Genomic DNA, 19,577 nt, shown 5'->3' with positions numbered 1-19,577 from the left:
TGCATACATCATCTCGTTCAGTACTAAGATCTGGAACTCTTGATACTATTTTCCTGAGAATTCTTAGAGCCCCATGGTGTAAGTGTCCCATCCTCTTGTGCCATAGTTCATTCAAATCTTTGTCTCCATTACTGCCTATTAGTGCCATTGGTGATTCTAGCTGCAACCTGTACAACCTGTTACTTCTGATTCCAATCTGGGCCTTCTTTTTCCAACTCGGGTGTTTGACATATACTTTCTCCTTAATGAAGAAAACGTCATAGCCCTTGTTTTGAAGTTGAGATACGGAAAGTAAGTTCATCCCCAATCCTGGCACATGCAACACATTGGTTGCTCGAAGCTGCTCTCCTGCTTTGGTTTGAAAAACTATAGTACCTCTTCCTACTGGAGTACACTTTGCCTTATTCCCCATGGTGATCTGAAAATTCATTCTTTCTTCCTGATAATCTGAAAAACATTCTCGGATTCCTGTCATATGCTAGGAAGCTCCACTGTCTATATACCAAACCTCAAGGGAGGCAGAGCTTGCTAAGAAAGCGACTTCTTCTTCCAATTTGGAAGCTAACATAGAATAATCGTAATTTATGTCCCTTGTGCATTTTTCTGGAAATCTGTGTGAGACCCCTTGAGTGGATGTCTTTGCATCATGCTTTTGACCCATAATCGATTTTCCTCTCCTGTTGCCGGATCTCTACTCTGATACCATGTGAAAATTTCTAAACTGAAATTTTACTACTGCAATAGCTGATTTATTTCACCTACCTATTATTCACGATAAGTTATTTACGAAATCCTTTCAACAAATATTAAAATAATTCTACTGCAGTTATCACACAATTACCCAGAGAAAAATTACATGCACAAGAACCAATCAAATCAACACAGTTATTTTTGGACAATTGTCCCCTGAAAAACCCAATTTGGGAAAACCAATGGAGCAGATGAAGGCTTTATTAATCTTTAGCAGCAATTGTTTTTACAAGGAATGATTTTAAAGAGAAACTGAAAGAAAAGTCCTGAGACTTTCCCTTTGAGACCTTCTGACACTTTGGAGACCTTGCTCCCACCCCTGCGTCACCCCTGCGTCACTCTGCGTGGCCCAACGTGGCTCTGAGTGGTTTTGCGTCCCTTTGCGTCAACCTGCGTATAACACTGTGTCTCTCCTCTACACTGCGTCTCTCTCTGCTTTGTCTCCCACTGTCCCTGCGTCACCTCCTCCTCAGTCACTGCCTGCTGTTGATGCCCTCCTCTTCCTCCACCCTGTAACTCTTCCTTTGAAAATGATCTCTTCTACTTGAGAATCAGTTTTCCTTGAGATACTAAGTATCTGCCGGTGTGTCTCCAAATGATCCTCAAGTCTTCTCTTATACTTTTTCTATTGACGAATCAACGGCCAAGATTAAGTCCCTAATCAATGGCTAAGATTAAAACAGACTTGATCCTCATCTCTTAGGGGCTTCTCACCCTTATCTTTATTAATACCCATTAATATTTTTATTTTCCTAAGTTTAGACTTAGGAATTCATTAAAAATATTAATTATTTTAATAACTCCTCATCCGGGTGGAATTTTTCAAAACGATTTCTCGGTCTTGGAGATCTCATGTGTCTTAGCCTCTCCTCCAAATTTCAAGGCTAGAGCACATCCGATGCTATCAAAAATCAAAAGGCTAAGGGGAAGGGTATCGTTAATGACACCTACGTGTCCTCAGCCCCTCTTCCTTACTATCACCCCAATTTTTACCCTTTGGTAAGAGTTTGAAAAGAAGATCTCTCACTTAGAATAGGCATTTAGTCTAAAATTAATCAAGATAATTGCATCTAACCTTAGTTAAGTGCATCTCATCTTAACACACTTTACTTTCAAAGTATTTTACTTGCAATTTATTTATATGCTTGTCATGATGAAAATGTCTTGAATTGATCATTTTATTGAAGTATCTCATTGAACAAGTATAATATCATTTTGTGCAAGTAAAGCTTTAGTTTATTTCATCTCATATTGCAAGTTATTTTACATTTGCTACTTTACATGCTTTAGAATCATGAATGGTTATATTTTGACTTAAAAGCATTTCTTTAAGAGTAACTTTATATCTTGCAAGTTGATATCATCTTTTCTAACATTCATTTGATTTGCAAGATTACTTGGTGTTTCATTTTGAAACATTTTATTTTTGAGCAAGTGTTTATTATTTTGAAGCAATATTGAAGGCATTGGTTTTATATGCTTATTTTTGATTTATGTGTTGATGGTTATTGAAAATATATTTCATTTCATATTGTTCATCATATTTGTTGAAACTTGCTCATAATATCATAGTAATCCAAGTGACTATAACATCTCCTAGAAACCTCACATCATTTTTCACTTAGCTTTTCATTAGGGACCACCCCCCTTAGCTTGCCTAGGAGAGAGCTTAAACGGAGAGATTTGGGAATAGATGGCAGCTCCATCTCTTGATTTTGCCACCAACCACACATTGTGGGGTTAAGGACTTTTCTTACTAACTTAGGTGTATGTGCAAGGAAACAACACACTCGAATCAAAGCAAATCATAAAGAAGTAAAAGGTGCACTAGAGGTGAAAAAACAGTCCAAGGAAAGGGGTAATTCATGCCTCCACGATTGTGCTCTCCTTACATCTATACTCTCAGGATGTTGGACTACCATTGGCTAGTCACTTGGCCAATGTTACTTGGGAGCGGGAGCGACATTTTCAGAAGCTCCTGGTTTGGGAGCGAATCCCGGAGCGTTTTTTATATAATATATATATTTTTTATATTTTGATACATATATGTCAACAAAAACATGTAGAATAATGAATTAGATATAAAAAAACAAAAAAAGCATAGATTGAACCATATAACAACAATCATCTAGAAGTTATAATCTTCATCAACCATGTCCACAAGTTAGTAACATAGTAACATACAACATATTGAGTCTCATGATTCATCAATCTTAAAGTTTCAAGCTTTCAAAATTCAATATATAACATTTATCATCATTGATCACCAAAGTTGTCCTTGTAAGCTAAGTGTAACCATTACAACAAATAATATCTAACATGAAATGAAATGTTATAAAATGAAATGAAATGAAACAAATTTCAACTTTCATGAAGCATCATATTCATAATTGTAAAGTTTTGTAGATGTTCTATGCTAAGAGCAATTTCACTTTTCTCACAGCAATCATACAAGTAGTTAAGCAAAATGCAGATAGAACATATAAGCAGATCTTACAGAAGACAAATCAGAAACAAGAAAAATGTGTGTGTTCGTTTCGGCGGTCAACAGGATGCTTCAACCAGCAAAGTCTCCTTTGGTCAGCCAGCCTAGATGTGTCACAAGATCCCTCCAACTAGTAGATGAGTAAACCCAAGTCAATTCTACAAAAAGTCAACGCTGTCCTGAAAAGTCAACGCAGGGGCAGCAAGCTAAAAGTCAACGCAGCAGCAAAACGGTCAACCCTTTGACCTCGATTTTTGTGCCAGATAGTACGGCCTTCAAAAATCGAACTTTCCACCAATTTTCAGCTTGATTGGACCAAGCGTTGACCAAAGTCAACGCTGGTCAAACTTTCTGCGAAACCCTAGCAGCAGAAACCCTAGCAGAAACCATACGGTCTGTCCTCTTCGTCCTTCCCACGCGTGGCTGAAATTCGTCCTCCAGGTAGCGTACCCTCTAAGATGAGAGAGGAAGATGTGAGTTGAGTTGTGTTAAAATTCTCTCCAACTTTTCCTGTATATATATCCATCAATGAGGGTGTGTGACACATCTGTTGGGCATGTGAGCCTACATTACAAAACTAGCTGACCTTGCACATATAATTTATTAAGAATAATAAATTCATAATATAAGTTCTGCTCATCGGATTAAGACTATTTTTATATGGATTTTACACCTCTCAGAAAGAGGAATCCAACAAAAATATTAGCCTCTTAATCTGAGCATTAGAACATGGAGTTTGGACCTAGTTGTCCAAATTTAACACTCCCTCTCAACTAGGGAGAACTCCATTTATTAGTGCAATCAACATCGTGAGTCATCCCGCCGAAACTTGCTTTGCTGGCTTCTTTATTTCAGAACAGAAGTGGGTCAGTCACAAAGACATCATTCCCCGACTGACATAATCAGTCCAGAGGTCCCAGACCTCACAAATCTTGATCCCAGATCAAGAGGTTGGACCATGCCATCCTAGATAGAGAGTACGGCAATCTCTGATGCGTCCATCAGTCTTTGCTAATAGTCTCTAGCTTTTCCACACCTCATTGGCCAAATGAGAGGTACTTCCCATGAGCCCTGAACTCAATGGGTAGGATGCATACGGGGCACAGATTAAATGAGTGGCGAACCAGCTCAATAATCACAAGGGTGGGGCAGAAGCATTATGAGTGCTTATAGCTTCGAGAAGCTATCCCCAAAGCCCCCCAGAGCTCCCAGAGCTCATTGTCCAACAGGACCCACATCATAGGGTCTTTCCACGACACCAAGACTCTCACGGAAGGTTAGGAACTTGACCTTCCCCAGGGGCTTAGTGAGAATATCCGCGACCTGCTCATCAGTTCCTATATGATCGAGCCTTACGGCGCCTCGCTGTACCATATCCCGGATAAAGTGGTACCTGATATCAATATGCTTGGATCGGTCGTGGAACACAGGATTCTTAGTCATACGAATCCCACTCTGATTATCACAGAGTATTACAGTGGTATCTAGCACATGTTGGAACAGCTCACTAAAGAGCTTCCTCAACCAAACTGCTTCACAACAGGCCATACTAGCAGCAATGTATTCGGCCTCCGCGGTGCTCAAAGCCACCGACTTCTGCTTCCTGCTCATCCATGAGATCGAAGCAGAACCAAGATTGAAACAGCATCCAGATGTGCTCTTACGATCCACCACACTGCCAGCCCAATCGGCATCAGTATATCCCGGAGTATCACACTCCCGGCAGTGTATCTCAGCCCATGGTTTATCGTGCCCTGAAGATATCTCAAAAGATTCTTGGCACCAACCCAGTGAAAATGATGAGGCTCAACCATCTGTTGGCTCAAAGTATTCACTGCAAAACATATGTCCGGACGGGTGTTCACTAAGAACATCAAAGCTCCTATGAGTTGACGATACTCAGTAGGATTGGCCAAGATAGGCCCTGCAGTGCTGCCACTCAACTTCTTAAAGTTGAGTTCCATTGGTGTCGACACGGACTTACAGTCCACCATCCCAAATCTTTCCAGAAGCTTCACAATATACTTTCCTTGAGAAAGGAAAATCTCTCAAGGTCTCTGCCAGACCTCTAGGCCTAGGAAATAGTGCATCAGTCCTAGGTCTTTCATCTCGAACTCAGCAGCAAGCTCCCTCTTACATTGATGAATGAGAGGGTCACCACCTGTCAGGAAGAGGTCGTCCACATACAACACTAGAATGAGAGGCTTTCCTTCCACAACCTTAAAGTAAAGGTTTGGATCAGCATTGCTTCGAGTGAAGCCCAGCTTCATCAAGTAACTATCCATCCTCTCATACCAAGCTCTGGGTGCTTGCTTTAACCCATAGAGGGCTTTCTTTAACCTGCAGACATAAGTGTCTCGATCTTGAACTTCAAATCCCAGAGGTTGTTCTACATACACCTCTTCCTTTATAGCACCAAGCAGAAAAGCGGTCTTGACATCCATCTGATGAAGACTTCATCCTTGCGTAACAGCAAGGGTTATGATGGATCGGATGGTGGTATATCGAGCCACAGGTGCAAATATATCGTCATAGTCAATTCTCAATCATCATGGATCTGCACCTCAATGACTGTAATGTTGCTCTCATTATACAGCATCACATTGCTACCCCAAATCAACAAGAATGACAGATCTGGTCTTTTCATTGTAATATACTCCTAGTGGAGATTCATATCTTCTTTGCTGTCTATGCATCATCACGCTGCATGCTACCCATGCTGCCTTTGCATCATCACGTTGCAACACTACAACACAGTCAGATCTGCACTAATTGAGGCTTACGATCACCCAATCAAGCCTCCAAATTTGCTCCCACAGGTTGCCCAACCATCTGATCCAAAACTGATCAAATTCCTTGACCCAACACAAGGCATAAATTGTTGTTCCAATCTGTTTTCGCTGCTGCTCCTAATTGTGACTGGTTAGGGCATCCATATGCTGCAACAGCCCTTAACCAAGTCACCAAACAGTCTTCAAAAACTACGTGCTACCCTTGTATAAGTCCTCTGCATCCACGCTGTTGATTAGGGCTCAATCTAGCCCCAAAACAGTCCCACGCAATGCCTTTTCAGTGGGGTAAGGGCCTGCGGCCTACCACAGGTGGCTTCCTGTACCCACGGCCTGCTGAAACAGAGTTTCCAGCCCGCACATAATATTCAAATCAACCCAGAATTTTGTCTCCTTTATTGAGGCCTTTCTGCTGGTTAATTTTCACTCCAAAACAGTCATAGGAGTGACCTAAACGTCCCCTCTTCCTTCACTGGAAATGCCCTTACCTGCACCCAATAAAACAGAGATTTAGGGCCCAATATACTGCAGATTTAGGGCTCCTATTCTTAGCGTGTAAGGGCCTCTTGGGACAGCGTATGAGGGCTCTTTAGAACTGCGGATTCTCCTCTAGATCTCTCTGTCCACAAAACCCAAACACGTGGAGAGAGTGCAGTGGTAGTCTCCCTCTTAATGCCAGCTTCTCTGCAGAAGTCTTTGAACTCATTTGACTCATATTCAGTGCCATTGTCAGTCCTCAAAATCTTGATCTTCTTTCCGGTCATATTTTCCACCAAGGCTTTGAAGGTACGGAACCACATGAAAGCCTCATCCTTCTTTTTCAAGAAGTATATCCAGGTTTTGCGAGAGAAGTCATCAGTAAATGTCATATAGTAAGAACATCCCCCCAGGGATGTTACAGGCAACATACCAGAAAGATCAGAATGGACCAGTTGCAATATCTCAGATGTCTTTGTGACACTTGAGGGAAAGGTCCCCTTGTATGTTTTCCTTCAGCCCTTACATACACCTTTATGATTATTTCCAAAATCAGGCAGCCCTTCATGTTCATGATCTTATAATGCTGCCTATGCATCATCATCATGCTGTCCTATATATCATTGTCACATCACAGCCATATAAATCACTGTCATACAAGAATCACTTCCATACATCAAGAAACATTGTCCAAATATCACTAAAGTCGCTGTCCAAACATTATTGTCATAGGAACAAATATCTCTTCCATATATCATCTCCATTTGTCAAGAGAACAATATCATTGCTATGCATAACTGTTGTAAGAGTAAGTGACACTACAATGAGTGCAGAAGATCACTGTCAAAAACTCTGTCATATTGTCATATTTCACTGTCATACGTACAGAAGATGGGGTCTGATAATAAGCCCACTTGACTACCCTTAAGCTCTTCCATATATCCATTTTAAGACTCCAAATCATCTACCTTCTAACAGCCCTTGTTGTCCTTCTCAAGGGACTATACTTGGAGCTTTACCAAGCATCTTCTTACAGCCCATTATACCAGAATTGCAAACTGTCTAATCTGGACCATAGTATCTGGCAAATTCATCATTATAAAAGACAAGCACATACCTGTGATAGACGTCATATTTCTGTCCACAACTACATTTTGACCAATGCACAGGACCCTGAAATTTCGGCCCTGGTTAGGGCTTTCTGTGGCTTCTACGACAGCCCACTATACAGCCTTCAAACCTCTTTAATTCCTACGTTGATGGTCAAGGGTACTGCGGCCTTCTTCCTGCTCCTTGCTGGGCCTCTCGGCCCTCTCAAAACAGACTTTTGTCCCATTGTAAAACTCAAAATCACTCAACGGCCTGTGCATAGAGAATAACCCTTGCATTTATGCTCAGAACTCCTCTTTACAAGCTCAGCTAGCCTCCTTCCTTACTTGGCCAATCAGATCATAAACAAAAGACACAGAAATACTCCTCTTCGCACTTTGGCCAGAGCCTTAAGCCTGCAGATACCTCTTCATCACTACGACTTGACTCTTCATGACTGCAGCTTCATGTCCTTATGACTGCGGCTTCCTTTACTGCCTAAACATATCCTCTACAGCTGCGCTGTATATCTTTCCGTTACAACGTATATCATTGATAGCGTATATAATCCTCTATGTACAGCGACACAAAGGCATCCATTGACTTCGATTAGGGCATGATTATTTCGATGATGATTGCTATAGATAGAGTTTGTCTTCACCTCAGCTCCGATACCATGTAAAGTTTTGTAGATGTTCTATGCTAAGAGCAATTTCACTTTTCTCACAGCAATCATACAAGTAGTTAAGCAAAATGCAGATAGAACATATAAGTAGATCTTACAGAAGACAAATCAGAAACAAGAAAAATGTGTGTGTTCGTTTCGGCGGTCAACAGGATGCTTCAACCAGCAAAGTCTCCTTTGGTCAGCCAGCCCAGATGTGTCACAAGATCCCTCCAACTAGTAGATGAGTCAACCCAAGTCAATTCTACAAAAAGTCAACGCTGTCCTGAAAAGTCAACGCAGGGGCAGCAAGTTAAAAGTCAACGCAGCAGCAAAACGATCAACCTTTTGACCTCGATTTTTGTGCCAGATAGTACGGCCTTCAAAAATCGAACTTTCCACCAATTTTCAGCTTGATTGGACCAAGCGTTGACCAAAGTCAACGCTGGTCAAACTTTCTGCGAAACCCTAGCAGAAAAACCGTACGGTCTGTCCTCTTCGTCCTTCCCACGTGTGGCTGAAATTCGTCCTCCAGGTAGCGTACCCTCTAAGATGAGAGAGGAAGATGTGAGTTGAGTTGTGTTAAAATTCTCTCCAACTTTTCCTGTATATATATCCATCAATGAGGGTGTGTGACACATCTGTTGGGCATGTGAGCCTACATTACAAAACTGGCTGACCTTGCACATATAATTTATTAAGAATAATAAATTCACAATATAAGTTCTGCTCATCGGATTAAGACTATTTTTATATGGATTTTACACCTCTCAGAAAGAGGAATCCAACAAAAATATTAGCCTCTTAATCTGAGCATCAGAACATGGAGTTTGGACCTAGTTGTCCAAATTTAACAATAATTCATTACTAATGAGTTATAATTGCCAACTTCAAACTTAAATTGTCATATATTGTTTAAAAAAATATCATAATAAATATGAAAGAGTCAATAGTTATAAAAGCTACTAGAAACTAGAAAAGAGAAGTAAATCTATTATCTATTTCTTATGCTTGGGCCTCTTGCCACCACGAGAAATGTCTAATTTTTTAGTCTTGTTGGAAAATCAAGATCTTTGTCATTAATATCACCTTCTAAGCATTAATATCCAGAGGTATCTTTGTCATTACCTCTGTATCTGTATAGGGATCTTTGTCATTAATATCACCCTCTAAGCATTAACATAAGATAGAAAAAACATAGCATGTCATGTCAAGATTTTGTTTGAGTGATGCGTACATTTTTAGGAGGGTCATGATAGAGGAGTTCGACAACCAATGTCACTAACATCAAGGTACATAGAGGGATTGGTGCTCTTGATTAAATACGAGTTCCATACCCTAATACATGACAAAATTCAATGGAAACATTGCAATCCCCCAATCCTGAAAAATTGATAAGTCTGCTGGATTTTGAATGAAATCTAAAATTCTACTTTCTCCATATGAAATCCAATGAGGCCGAAACCACTCTCAAACATCCTGAGTCATTTCATGGTAATGTTAAAAATTTAAGTAAAAGTGACAACTTTTACTTTAAGAATTTAACATTACCATGAATAGCATATCAATACTAGGGCCTAGACTTGATCATTAAGCTGCCCCACTCAAAAATTTGTTTCTTTCAAAAAAATGCATTTCGAACATTACTACAAAAAAAAATTGCAAAAAAGGCAAACCGCTCCCGAAAAGGCAGGGAGCGAAATTTCTTTTAGGGAGCGCGCTCTCGAAATCGATCCCTTTTCGGGAGCGATTTTGGGAGCGCGCTCCCGAGTTCCTCCCGCACGGAGCGCGGATTGGGACCGGGATCGGGGGGGGGGGGGGAGCGCTCCCCCGCAACATAGCACTTGGCTATGGCACCCTGCCCTGTAGTCATTCCCACTCTTTTGCCACTATTTTCAAACACCTATTGATTGATGGGCTAACTTGGGACTTATCACTTCTCCTTGGGAGCTAGGAACATCTAATGGGGTTATCCATCTAACCATCCCTAAGTTCTAACATAAGGAGGTAACGTGTTCATGGGACTCAATATAATTAGATCCTTGAAGGTGATCTGTGTGAAGTATTATTGTGCCCCTAGCATTAAGTATGGTCCACTATGATGCATCCATGGTTATTGTACCTAATGATTGTTGATTTTCACTTGATCTTGAGAGGGTTTTGTCACGTGGTTTTCATTGCAGCATCAAAGGCCTCTTTAGATGATTACCCTACTTTCTCAACAATATAGTAGAGGCCATTTTACCCATTGCAGAGAGAGTATGACCTTGTTGATGTAGCATTGCCTATCCAGTGTAGAGGATAGGGCTACTTGATGACCCCACATGATGCTTGACACTCCAAGATACCCTAGATTGTGAAACACTTAGCCCATGAAGCTTGGTGTTGGATATATTGACGATTTACCTAGTGGACCTAGGATGCCCCTCGATTGGCTTTGACACTGTTTGATGGGCATCACTTGTTCCAGAGCTCGAATGATGATATTCCTCCTTGTGATAATAGGGGAGGGCTTGCACATCACTTTGGAGCCCCAATGCTTGAGTGAGAGAGTGCCACATCACCCCTCTTTCCCTTTGGAGGGTGACGTTGGGCACCATGGAGATGGCATTTGCATAGAGGCACCTTGGAGGCATGCCCATGATCTAGGAGCTACATCTTGGAGTATGGAGTACTTATTGGCCCACATGACACCTTTTTGTGGCATTTAGAGCTCATTGGAGGATTACGCCATGCTAGAGGAAGATTTTCTCCCACATGTGTGGGAATTTATGGTATTTTTGTTATGTTTTTTGAGCTATGAGGTTGGCTTTGTTGGAAATGCATAGTGATATTGAGAGGGCGGTGAATCAATATCAACATATTATATTCTTTTCACTTTATTAATCTTAAGACTGAACTGTTGATGTTTTTGCAGTTTGCAACACCGGGCATACATTCTCCCATGGGGTCATGCTGATTTGACTAGGGGGGATGTGAAAATTTTTGAACATTAGAAATCCCTACTGCTGTTTCTGGTTTATTATCTCCTACTTGTTCTTTACATTAACAAGTTATTTAATCATATAAACATCGAAATAAACACAATAGCAACCTTCACAAATATACAGATCAACAACTGAAATAAACTGAGACAACACAAGGGACACTGTTATTTTTGGACAATCGTCCCTGGAAAAACCCAATGCGGGAAAACCGGTGCAACAGATATGAGGGTTTTATTATTATGCAGTTTTCTGAATACAACTAGGGTGCTAGAAATGGCTCACCCTTTAGAGATTTTCCTTGGCAGAAGTACCTTGCTCCAGAGACAGATATTCTGGCTGATCAGCAACCGGATGATTGGCCCCACAGTGACTTTGACTATTCCTTAGCTGGACAACGAAAGCTGCTCCAAGCTTCCTTCCGGAATTGCGTCACCCTCCAGGGACTGCGTCACCCTCTATGGCTCTACATTTGCCTCTCAGCTCTCAGTCTACCCCACAGAAACACCACATCGTAGCTCCTTCTACCTAGCGTCAGTTCTGCTAGCCTCTGCTTCTGCCTGCATTAGCGCTGGTTGCCTCTGCCTGCGTCAGCTCTGGCTGCCTCTATGTCAGCCCAGGTTGCCTTTGCGTCAGCCCAGGCTGCCTCTGTGTCAGCCCAGGCTGCCTCTGCGTTGTCTCTCCGACATTCTCTCTGCCTCTTTGCTATGTATTTTCGGCCTTCTGCCGAACTGCCCCTTGCTGCAACAGATCACTAACTCGATTTCTCAGCTAACCCTGCCCCAAAAAACCAAATTGACTGATCAACTTGGTGTGTCTCCAACTCACCCTCAAGCCTCCTCTTATACTTTTCCTGTTGACGATTCAACGACTAAGATTAAGTCCCTAATCAACGGCTAAGATTAGATTTGGTTTGATCCTCGTTATTTAGAACTTTCTCACCCAAATTATATTAATACACATTAATATTTTAATTTTCCTAAGTTTAGACTTATGAACCCCATTAAAAATATTAATTATTTTAATATCACTTCATCTGGGTGGAATTTCTCCAAACGATTTCTGGGTCTTGGAGATTTCATGTGCCTTCGCCTCTCCACTAATTTTCATGGCTAGAGCACATCTAATGCTACCAAAAATCAACAGGGGAATGATACATTCATCCATGGGGCCATGATTGGCTAGGGGTGAATGGCCTAGGGAAGTCTTTCTCTCATTAGCCTTGGTGTTTAGCTCGGGGAGATAGGCCCACAGTACACGGTACTCACATTGCTCTGGGATGAAGTGATCTATTTTTTATAGAGCAGGCTTGATTTATTTATTTAAATGGGTTTTTTCACCCATTAGTGGAATAAACAATTATAGTCTAATGTTGAGTTGTAATGTAGGCTGAATAAGTGAAGGGGTTCCTTATGTGAGGGGCTTCTTATCAGGTCTCCACTCAACATTAGAGCTCTATATAAATAGACGTGCATGTGAGGAGACACTCATCAACATAGCAAGCTCATTCATCTTTTCTAGTGGAGGAGAAATTTTAGCTAAGGAGAAATATGTTTCTCTTATTTTTCTTCATCATTCTCTCTCTTGGAGGATGCATGTGTGCGAGTTTGACTGCTGAGCTTTGACCAAGTTTGACTGCTGAGCTTTGATCAAGGTCAATCAGTCGAGTTTGACCGAGTTTTGACCAACCGAGTTTGACCACAGTCCATACAGTTGCACGTGCGAGTTGACAGTAGGGCCACACGTGTGAGTTGATTGCAAGCCATTGATCACAGGTTGAATTTGACCACAGACCAAGTTTGACCATAGGCCTAGTTTGAACAGCGTTTACCAGAGTTGATATTTTGACTAGTTTGACCAGCATTGACCAAAAACTGTTTGACCAGGTTTGGCTGGTGTTTTGACTTGTAATGTTGGCTCAGATTTCTAGACAAATTTCTGATTAGTAAACCTTGCTGAAAATACAATTTTTCCTCAAGAAATGATTGCTGGGTTTTCTCCCAGATTGGGTTTCCCAGGTGAAAATTATTGTGTCTACTGTGCATGGCTGTCTTTCTATGATCTTTATTGTTTCCACTGCATTTACATTTTGAGATTTTCTGTGTTAATTATTCAATGATATCAGTGGCATAAGAAGTAATTATTAGATCAGAAAATTGTATTCTACTGCACATGCCATTGAATTTCAACATGGGATCAGAACTTTGTTAAAGATTAGCCATTGATTTCAGCCCCAGGTTTCAGTATTCAGAAGCTTGTATAGATTTCAGAGCTCTTGTCAAGATGGTGCCCAGTCTCAGAGTAGAAGACAGGTTGGATGGTGCTACAAATTTCAGATCTTGGAAGATGTATTGGTACAAACTTTATAATGCATTCCAATGTAACTGAATCTGAACAATCATGTCCCTCAAGTCTTCTGATGCAATGTGTACCACTGTTGTATCTGATGATGCCTTCAAATCTGTTGATGCAAGTGTGTCACAGTTGTGCCTGAAGATGCCCTTTAAGTCTGCTAACTTCCAAGGATACTGATGTGACCTTTACCTTTTCTGCCCTTATCTTGTCCTCTAATTCCAATACACTGATGCTTCTACCCTTAACACAGTTTTCACTGCTGTAAATGAAGCCTCTTAATGACTGATATGCTGAGACTTTTATACTCACAATGAAGCCTGAAACTAATCAATGATCTTATAGCAACTGTGGCCCAAACATTATAGTAAACTTGATCTTAAAAGACCGCTGGAAACACACTGAGATAGTCCACAAATTAATAAAGGTTTGCTACACAAATGCGTCCAACACAAGAATAATCCAATGAAACACTTATTCATAAAAATCAAATTGAAGCTGCCACAAAAGTGAGATGAAAACAGTCCAGAGACTCAGATCAACTTCAAAGATAATTCATCTCAGTTATTAGGTCTCACTGAAATATGTCTTAAAGTTTGTCTCAGGGAGCTCGAAATTGATGCTGGAAAAAACACCTTAGGGATGTCAACAAGGCGGATCGTTAAACTGTCAATGAAGTTGCCTCAGACTTGTGCAAATATGCCTCTGAAATTACACAAGATTTGCTTCAGAAAAGAACTTAAATTTGCCTTAGAAACGTTCAGAGTAGGTCTCTGAAAAAGGTCAATGAAGTCTTCTTGATTTGCACCAACTAGCCCTCAGAAAGGCAACGATTTTTTCTTTTCAGAAAAGAGGCTGAAATAACACACAAATCAGTCCTCAGAGCAGCGTAGATTCACTGAAAAGATCCATGAAATACCTCAGCAAATCACATCAAAAGTTGCCCTGAAATCACAGTGAATGTTGCCATCAAATAGCACAACAATTTGCAAAGAATACCACATAAAATCTTGGTCAGAATCTCAGAAAAGGAGGCCGAATAGACCTCAGTACTTGGATTAGGGCTTAGACAGAGCGAAGTTCCCACAAGACTTCAGCTATGAAGAGAAGCAATTAAACCAAGATCAAAACAAACATAGCCTTCATATCAAGTTCGAAATACTCCACAAAAGTGCTTTGATGTATGCCACAGTGGTGCAACAAAATAGGCTTGGGAGAGGCCGAAATTTTCGTGACTCAGTAAGCTATGAACCAGACTCAGAACTTGTATCCAGAAAGGCCAAAAGGCCTCAGAGAATGCTCAGAACCCAACGAAGAACCATAACCAAAAACCATAAAAATTAAGCCAAAATTCTTCTACAGACTTGGCCTCCTCTTAAGCTTGGCGTGACTCCACAAGGCTGCAGACAAACTTGTAGAGATATTTCAGATCTTATGCATGAGAATTCATGGCTAATGGAGGGAAAACGAGCTCCCTTTTATAGAGGTTGTGGAGGCTTCTAGGAAGGGGCTGACTTGATAAAAAACGGAGGGAAGCTGACCTTAATAAAAAATCAAGTTTGAATATATTTTCGAGCCCAAATAATTCCCCTTGGAAGCCAACTTGAATTTCAAATATTATTTGATATATTCTACAAATTTGCTAGGATATTCCCTAACACAATTAAATTGAAAATGCCATTAATGAACCCATCACAATCTGCCCCTTTTTTTTCAACTGAAGAAATCGTGCCTGGTGCAGCTCTCAGGTGTACATAGTCCTGCCCAGGATTGGACCACAAGACATGTGGCGACCAAACCTCCCCACCTAACCACTGGACCACAGCCTTGGGACTAATCTGCCCTTATCATCTTGTTTTGGGGACTTGACCAATTTTTGGGGTACAAACTTTGACTAGACATATCTCCTCAACCATGAGGAGTTATGTGACGTGCCACCTACCATTGGAGTCGGCTCGGCGAGGACCATCGGATGAAGATGATCTTGAGTCCAAGTACCCTGATCTTCCTTGTCATTTTTGTCATTGAAAGCGGGTGTTCTTCTGGCTGTTGCTTGGGTTGACATCAATGAGAACCAAATTTCAAAAATGGTGACTAACAAAATTCCAGATAGCTGATCTGTTTCAACTTGTATGATTGTCAGGGCCAACATGGAGCAGTGACTTATCAAAATCATAAAATTGCTAAATTGCTAATTGAAGTGTATAGGATATCAGAACCCATGTGTGACGTGAATGCATAAATAGCATGTGGAACATTAGTATCATCCTCCACTTACAGAAAAGGTCTAAGATGGGGGTTGAGCTTGTATGTGTATTGTCCCGGAGGTGAGATTCATGTGATGTAAATATATTCTTGATATAGATCTTCTCACATGGGATCATTAGTATTTTCCACTGCAGAGATTGAGATTTAGCCATAAAGGAATAATATGGAATGGGATAGGTGATCAGTGGAGATGCCTACTGTTTTTAGAAAGGAAGAGACATCATTCCAAAGATTTAGCATTCTGATTATAGGGAAATATATGTGAAGTCACCTAATGCTGGGAAAAGGTATTGATCCTTCCCAGATATGTTATCTGCCATGCATCTAAGGCTTTCGTTTATTAACATTCTTCTCTATCGGTCCTTTGCAACCATTTTTCTCTACATCAAGAAATACCTTGGTTATTTTATTTAAATATTACTAATGTTTAACTTAGATATCATTTTTGGGATTCAACTGCGTTAAGTAAGTCATTCAAACGTATGACCATTTCCATGAGAGGTAGTCGTAACTGACTAATTTCTCATGATTTTTGAATAGTTCACTTAGCACTCATTGCATCGGGTGATGCTCACAGGGGTGAAGAAGTGGGATTGAAACTAGTGAAATGTGGAGAACGAATCACATAGCATCAATCATCACTTCCGGGGCTTGCACCCGGTAACCAGGACTTCCCAGGAGGTCACCCATCCCAGAACTCCTCTGGCTCAAGCGCGCTTAACTGTGGAGTTTTTCCCACAATCAAGCCCACTTAGCTTGCTACCCCATTTGCAAAACCTTAGCAAGTATTGTGCCTCATGAACCATTCAAGTAGAGATCCCTTGACTCTTTTTGAATTTAAGTATGGGGGATTACGCAGTGCATTATATTAGATATCATTTTTGGGATTCAACTGCGTTAAGTAAGTCATTCAAACGTATGACCATTTCCATGAGAGGTAGTCGTAACTGACTAATTTCTCATGATTTTTGAATAGTTCACTTAGCACTCATTGCATCGGGTGATGCTCACAGGGGTGAAGAAGTGGGATTGAAACTAGTGAAATGTGGAGAACGAATCACATAGCATCAATCATCACTTCCGGGGTAGCAAGCTAAGTGGGCTTGATTGTGGGAAAAACTCCACAGTTAAGCGCGCTTGAGCCAGAGGAGTTCTGGGATGGGTGACCTCCTGGGAAGTCCTGGTTACCGGGTGCAAGCCCCGGAAGTGATGATTGATGCTATGTGATTCGTTCTCCACATTTCACTAGTTTCAATCCCACTTCTTCACCCCTGTGAGCATCACCCGATGCAATGAGTGCTAAGTGAACTATTAAAAAATCATGAGAAATTAGTCAGTTACGACTACCTCTCATGGAAATGGTCATACGTTTGAATGACTTACTTAACGCAGTTGAATCCCAAAAATGATATCTAATATAATGCACTGCGTAATCCCCCATACTTAATGTTTAACTTGTGAGTACAATTTTAGATCAGATCATCATGTCATAAAATTTTCCCAGATTTGATTGGTTTTAAATTCTTTACAGAAGCATTAATTGTAGGTTGTAACCCCACAAGATTATTGTTCTATTGGTCTGAGGTTTGGAGTTTTCCAATGAAATAGTGGACCAAGAATTAAAACCTTATATGATTTAGTAACATATGAAATTCACATGTTTAATTCTAAATTCGTAATGAGTCTTGAATTTATTCATTTGATATTTGATATATGATGACTAACAGCTTCGTTTTATGAACCTAAGGGAGTTCTTAATGTATGTGTTCCGTGCTACAATTTTTGCCCATCAATTTCTTTCCTTGTTTTGCTCCATGTACCTCAAATGTATCTAGTGACTTGTGACTGTGGCTGGACTGTATATAAAACCTTGCCTTTGATACCGTTAGTCTAATCCTGATACGATTTAGTGGTAGTTAGGAAGTAGATATTAGCTGAAAATGGGCTGAATTCAGATTATGCAAGAAATTTAAGTTAATAAATGGGAGAGATGTTTAATTTTATATGTGCATTTACTATGGAATTCAGAATGAGATAAATTCGTTCCATGGTCCAAGTGTTTGTATTCTAGGTGAAAGAAATGGTAAAGTTGTCAATTACGGTAGTACATTATGGAAAACAACGCTTCATGAATTTTGAGTTTCAGAGAAGTTTCAGTTAGCTGACTTTATATAGTTCTGCAAGTTTTGCAATGTAATAATGATTGAATTATTTCCTAACATATTTAGTAAATAACATAAACTTTTCTTCAGGTCATCATCCTGATCTTCATCTTGTCAGGTGGAATAATGTCAGCTTAGATATCTGGACACATTCAATAGGTAAGGATTCTGTTTGTTAAGATGCCGCTTTCAACCAATCTCTACGTTTAAATTTGTGTTGTATAGATAGGGTTAAATAAAGGCTCTAGCCAACTTTTACTTTTAAATTTGTACTGTTAAAGATAGGGTTGAGTAAAGGATACAAGTTATCATAAGAGGAAAATTGACACACAAAAGAAGACATAATTACATTTGTTTTTTGCATGATATTTTAATTTTTAATCCCCAAAATATCTTTTCTATCCGCGGTGTTATACTTTAAGAGACAGAGAGCTTGCCTTGATACATATGTGTTGATTTTTCCATGACATTCAAGAATCTGGTTTGAGTCTAAGATCACGAACACAAACACACAAAAATGGAACGACACTTCTACTTTGCACAACGGAAAATATATAATAGTGAATCAACTATACACATTACAGAATTTTCAATTCAACACTTGTTATATTACAAATCTTTAATACAACAATATTAGGGCTCCTGTACCAGGGATCATGGCCCTTACAATCAGCCCTGATACAAGACAAGAACTAGGGCTTGGTATCAACAACTATGATGACCAATCCACCTTGAACAAAGTACAACTGACCTTGAACACGTCTGGCGGGTACTTTGCCTTCCCTTCTGCTGATTACACAGCTTTTGCTTCCTCGGATAGTGTGCATCTCCAGCTCAACAATCTGCCACTATCAATGATCACTGCTCCTTTTGTGTCACTGAACTTTGGCTCAACCAAATTTGCCCACTAGCTGCTCGTTTTCTCCTTCAAGGACACCAGCACATAGGGTCTTCAACACTCCCCACTTCTTGTTTCTCTGCTGCTCCAAAGATGACAGACTTAAGGCTTCAAGGCTGCCCTCTTCTCTCTGATCCAACCCACTGTCAATCACAGAACAAGGGCTTGATAACTAGCCTTCTTGATTGCTCTTAGTCTCCTCCCAAAAGGCAATCCTTAGGGCATCACAGGACTTCCCACACACACTGACAAATCTGCCTTTTGTCCACTGTACTAGGGCTCTATAAAGAGTTGCTAACAACCATCCAAACATTGTACATAAGCTGCTTCAGATCTGTCGAAACTGGACCTACATCACCTATCAATACACCAACATGGAAAGAGAACACAACATACCTTTAAGATGTCCAATCAGCTGCCCTAAAAGTTAAAACCCACCACTTCTGTGCATCACTTGACTGAGATTTTGGCCTAGATTATAGACCTTTGCGTCCAGGGTTTCCTCAGTCAAATATCATACCTCAAAACTGGCATAACTCCCACTTCTAGCCACTGTACTACTGCGCTGTCCCTTGAGATAAACTCAACCTTACTCCAACTACCTGTTAGGCCTTACAGGTCATGACCCTCCAAAACTGTAGCTGGTGCTACGGGGGCTC

General features: G+C 40.5%; 1 protein-coding gene across 2 annotated transcripts in view; it reads left to right on the top strand.

Annotated features, from left to right (window-relative positions):
- The window catches only part of LOC149246610 (pterin-4-alpha-carbinolamine dehydratase 2, mitochondrial-like), a 207,345-nt gene that overhangs the window by 105,102 nt on the left and 82,666 nt on the right, over positions 1-19,577 (top strand). For both annotated transcript variants that reach the window (XM_089455723.1, XM_089455722.1), the window contains exon 4: positions 18,111-18,179. In XM_089455723.1, the coding sequence (XP_089311849.1) occupies positions 18,111-18,179 (69 nt within the window). The remainder of the gene's footprint in view (positions 1-18,110; positions 18,180-19,577) is intronic.

Source organism: Pinus tabuliformis, chromosome 7 (genome assembly GCF_031772625.1).
Source record: "Pinus tabuliformis cultivar Carrire ecotype Pingquan chromosome 7, CPIR1, whole genome shotgun sequence".
Taxonomy (NCBI): Eukaryota; Viridiplantae; Streptophyta; class Pinopsida; order Pinales; family Pinaceae; genus Pinus; species Pinus tabuliformis.
Note: the sequence above shows the minus strand (reverse complement) of the source record. Positions and strands in the feature narration are given on the sequence as shown.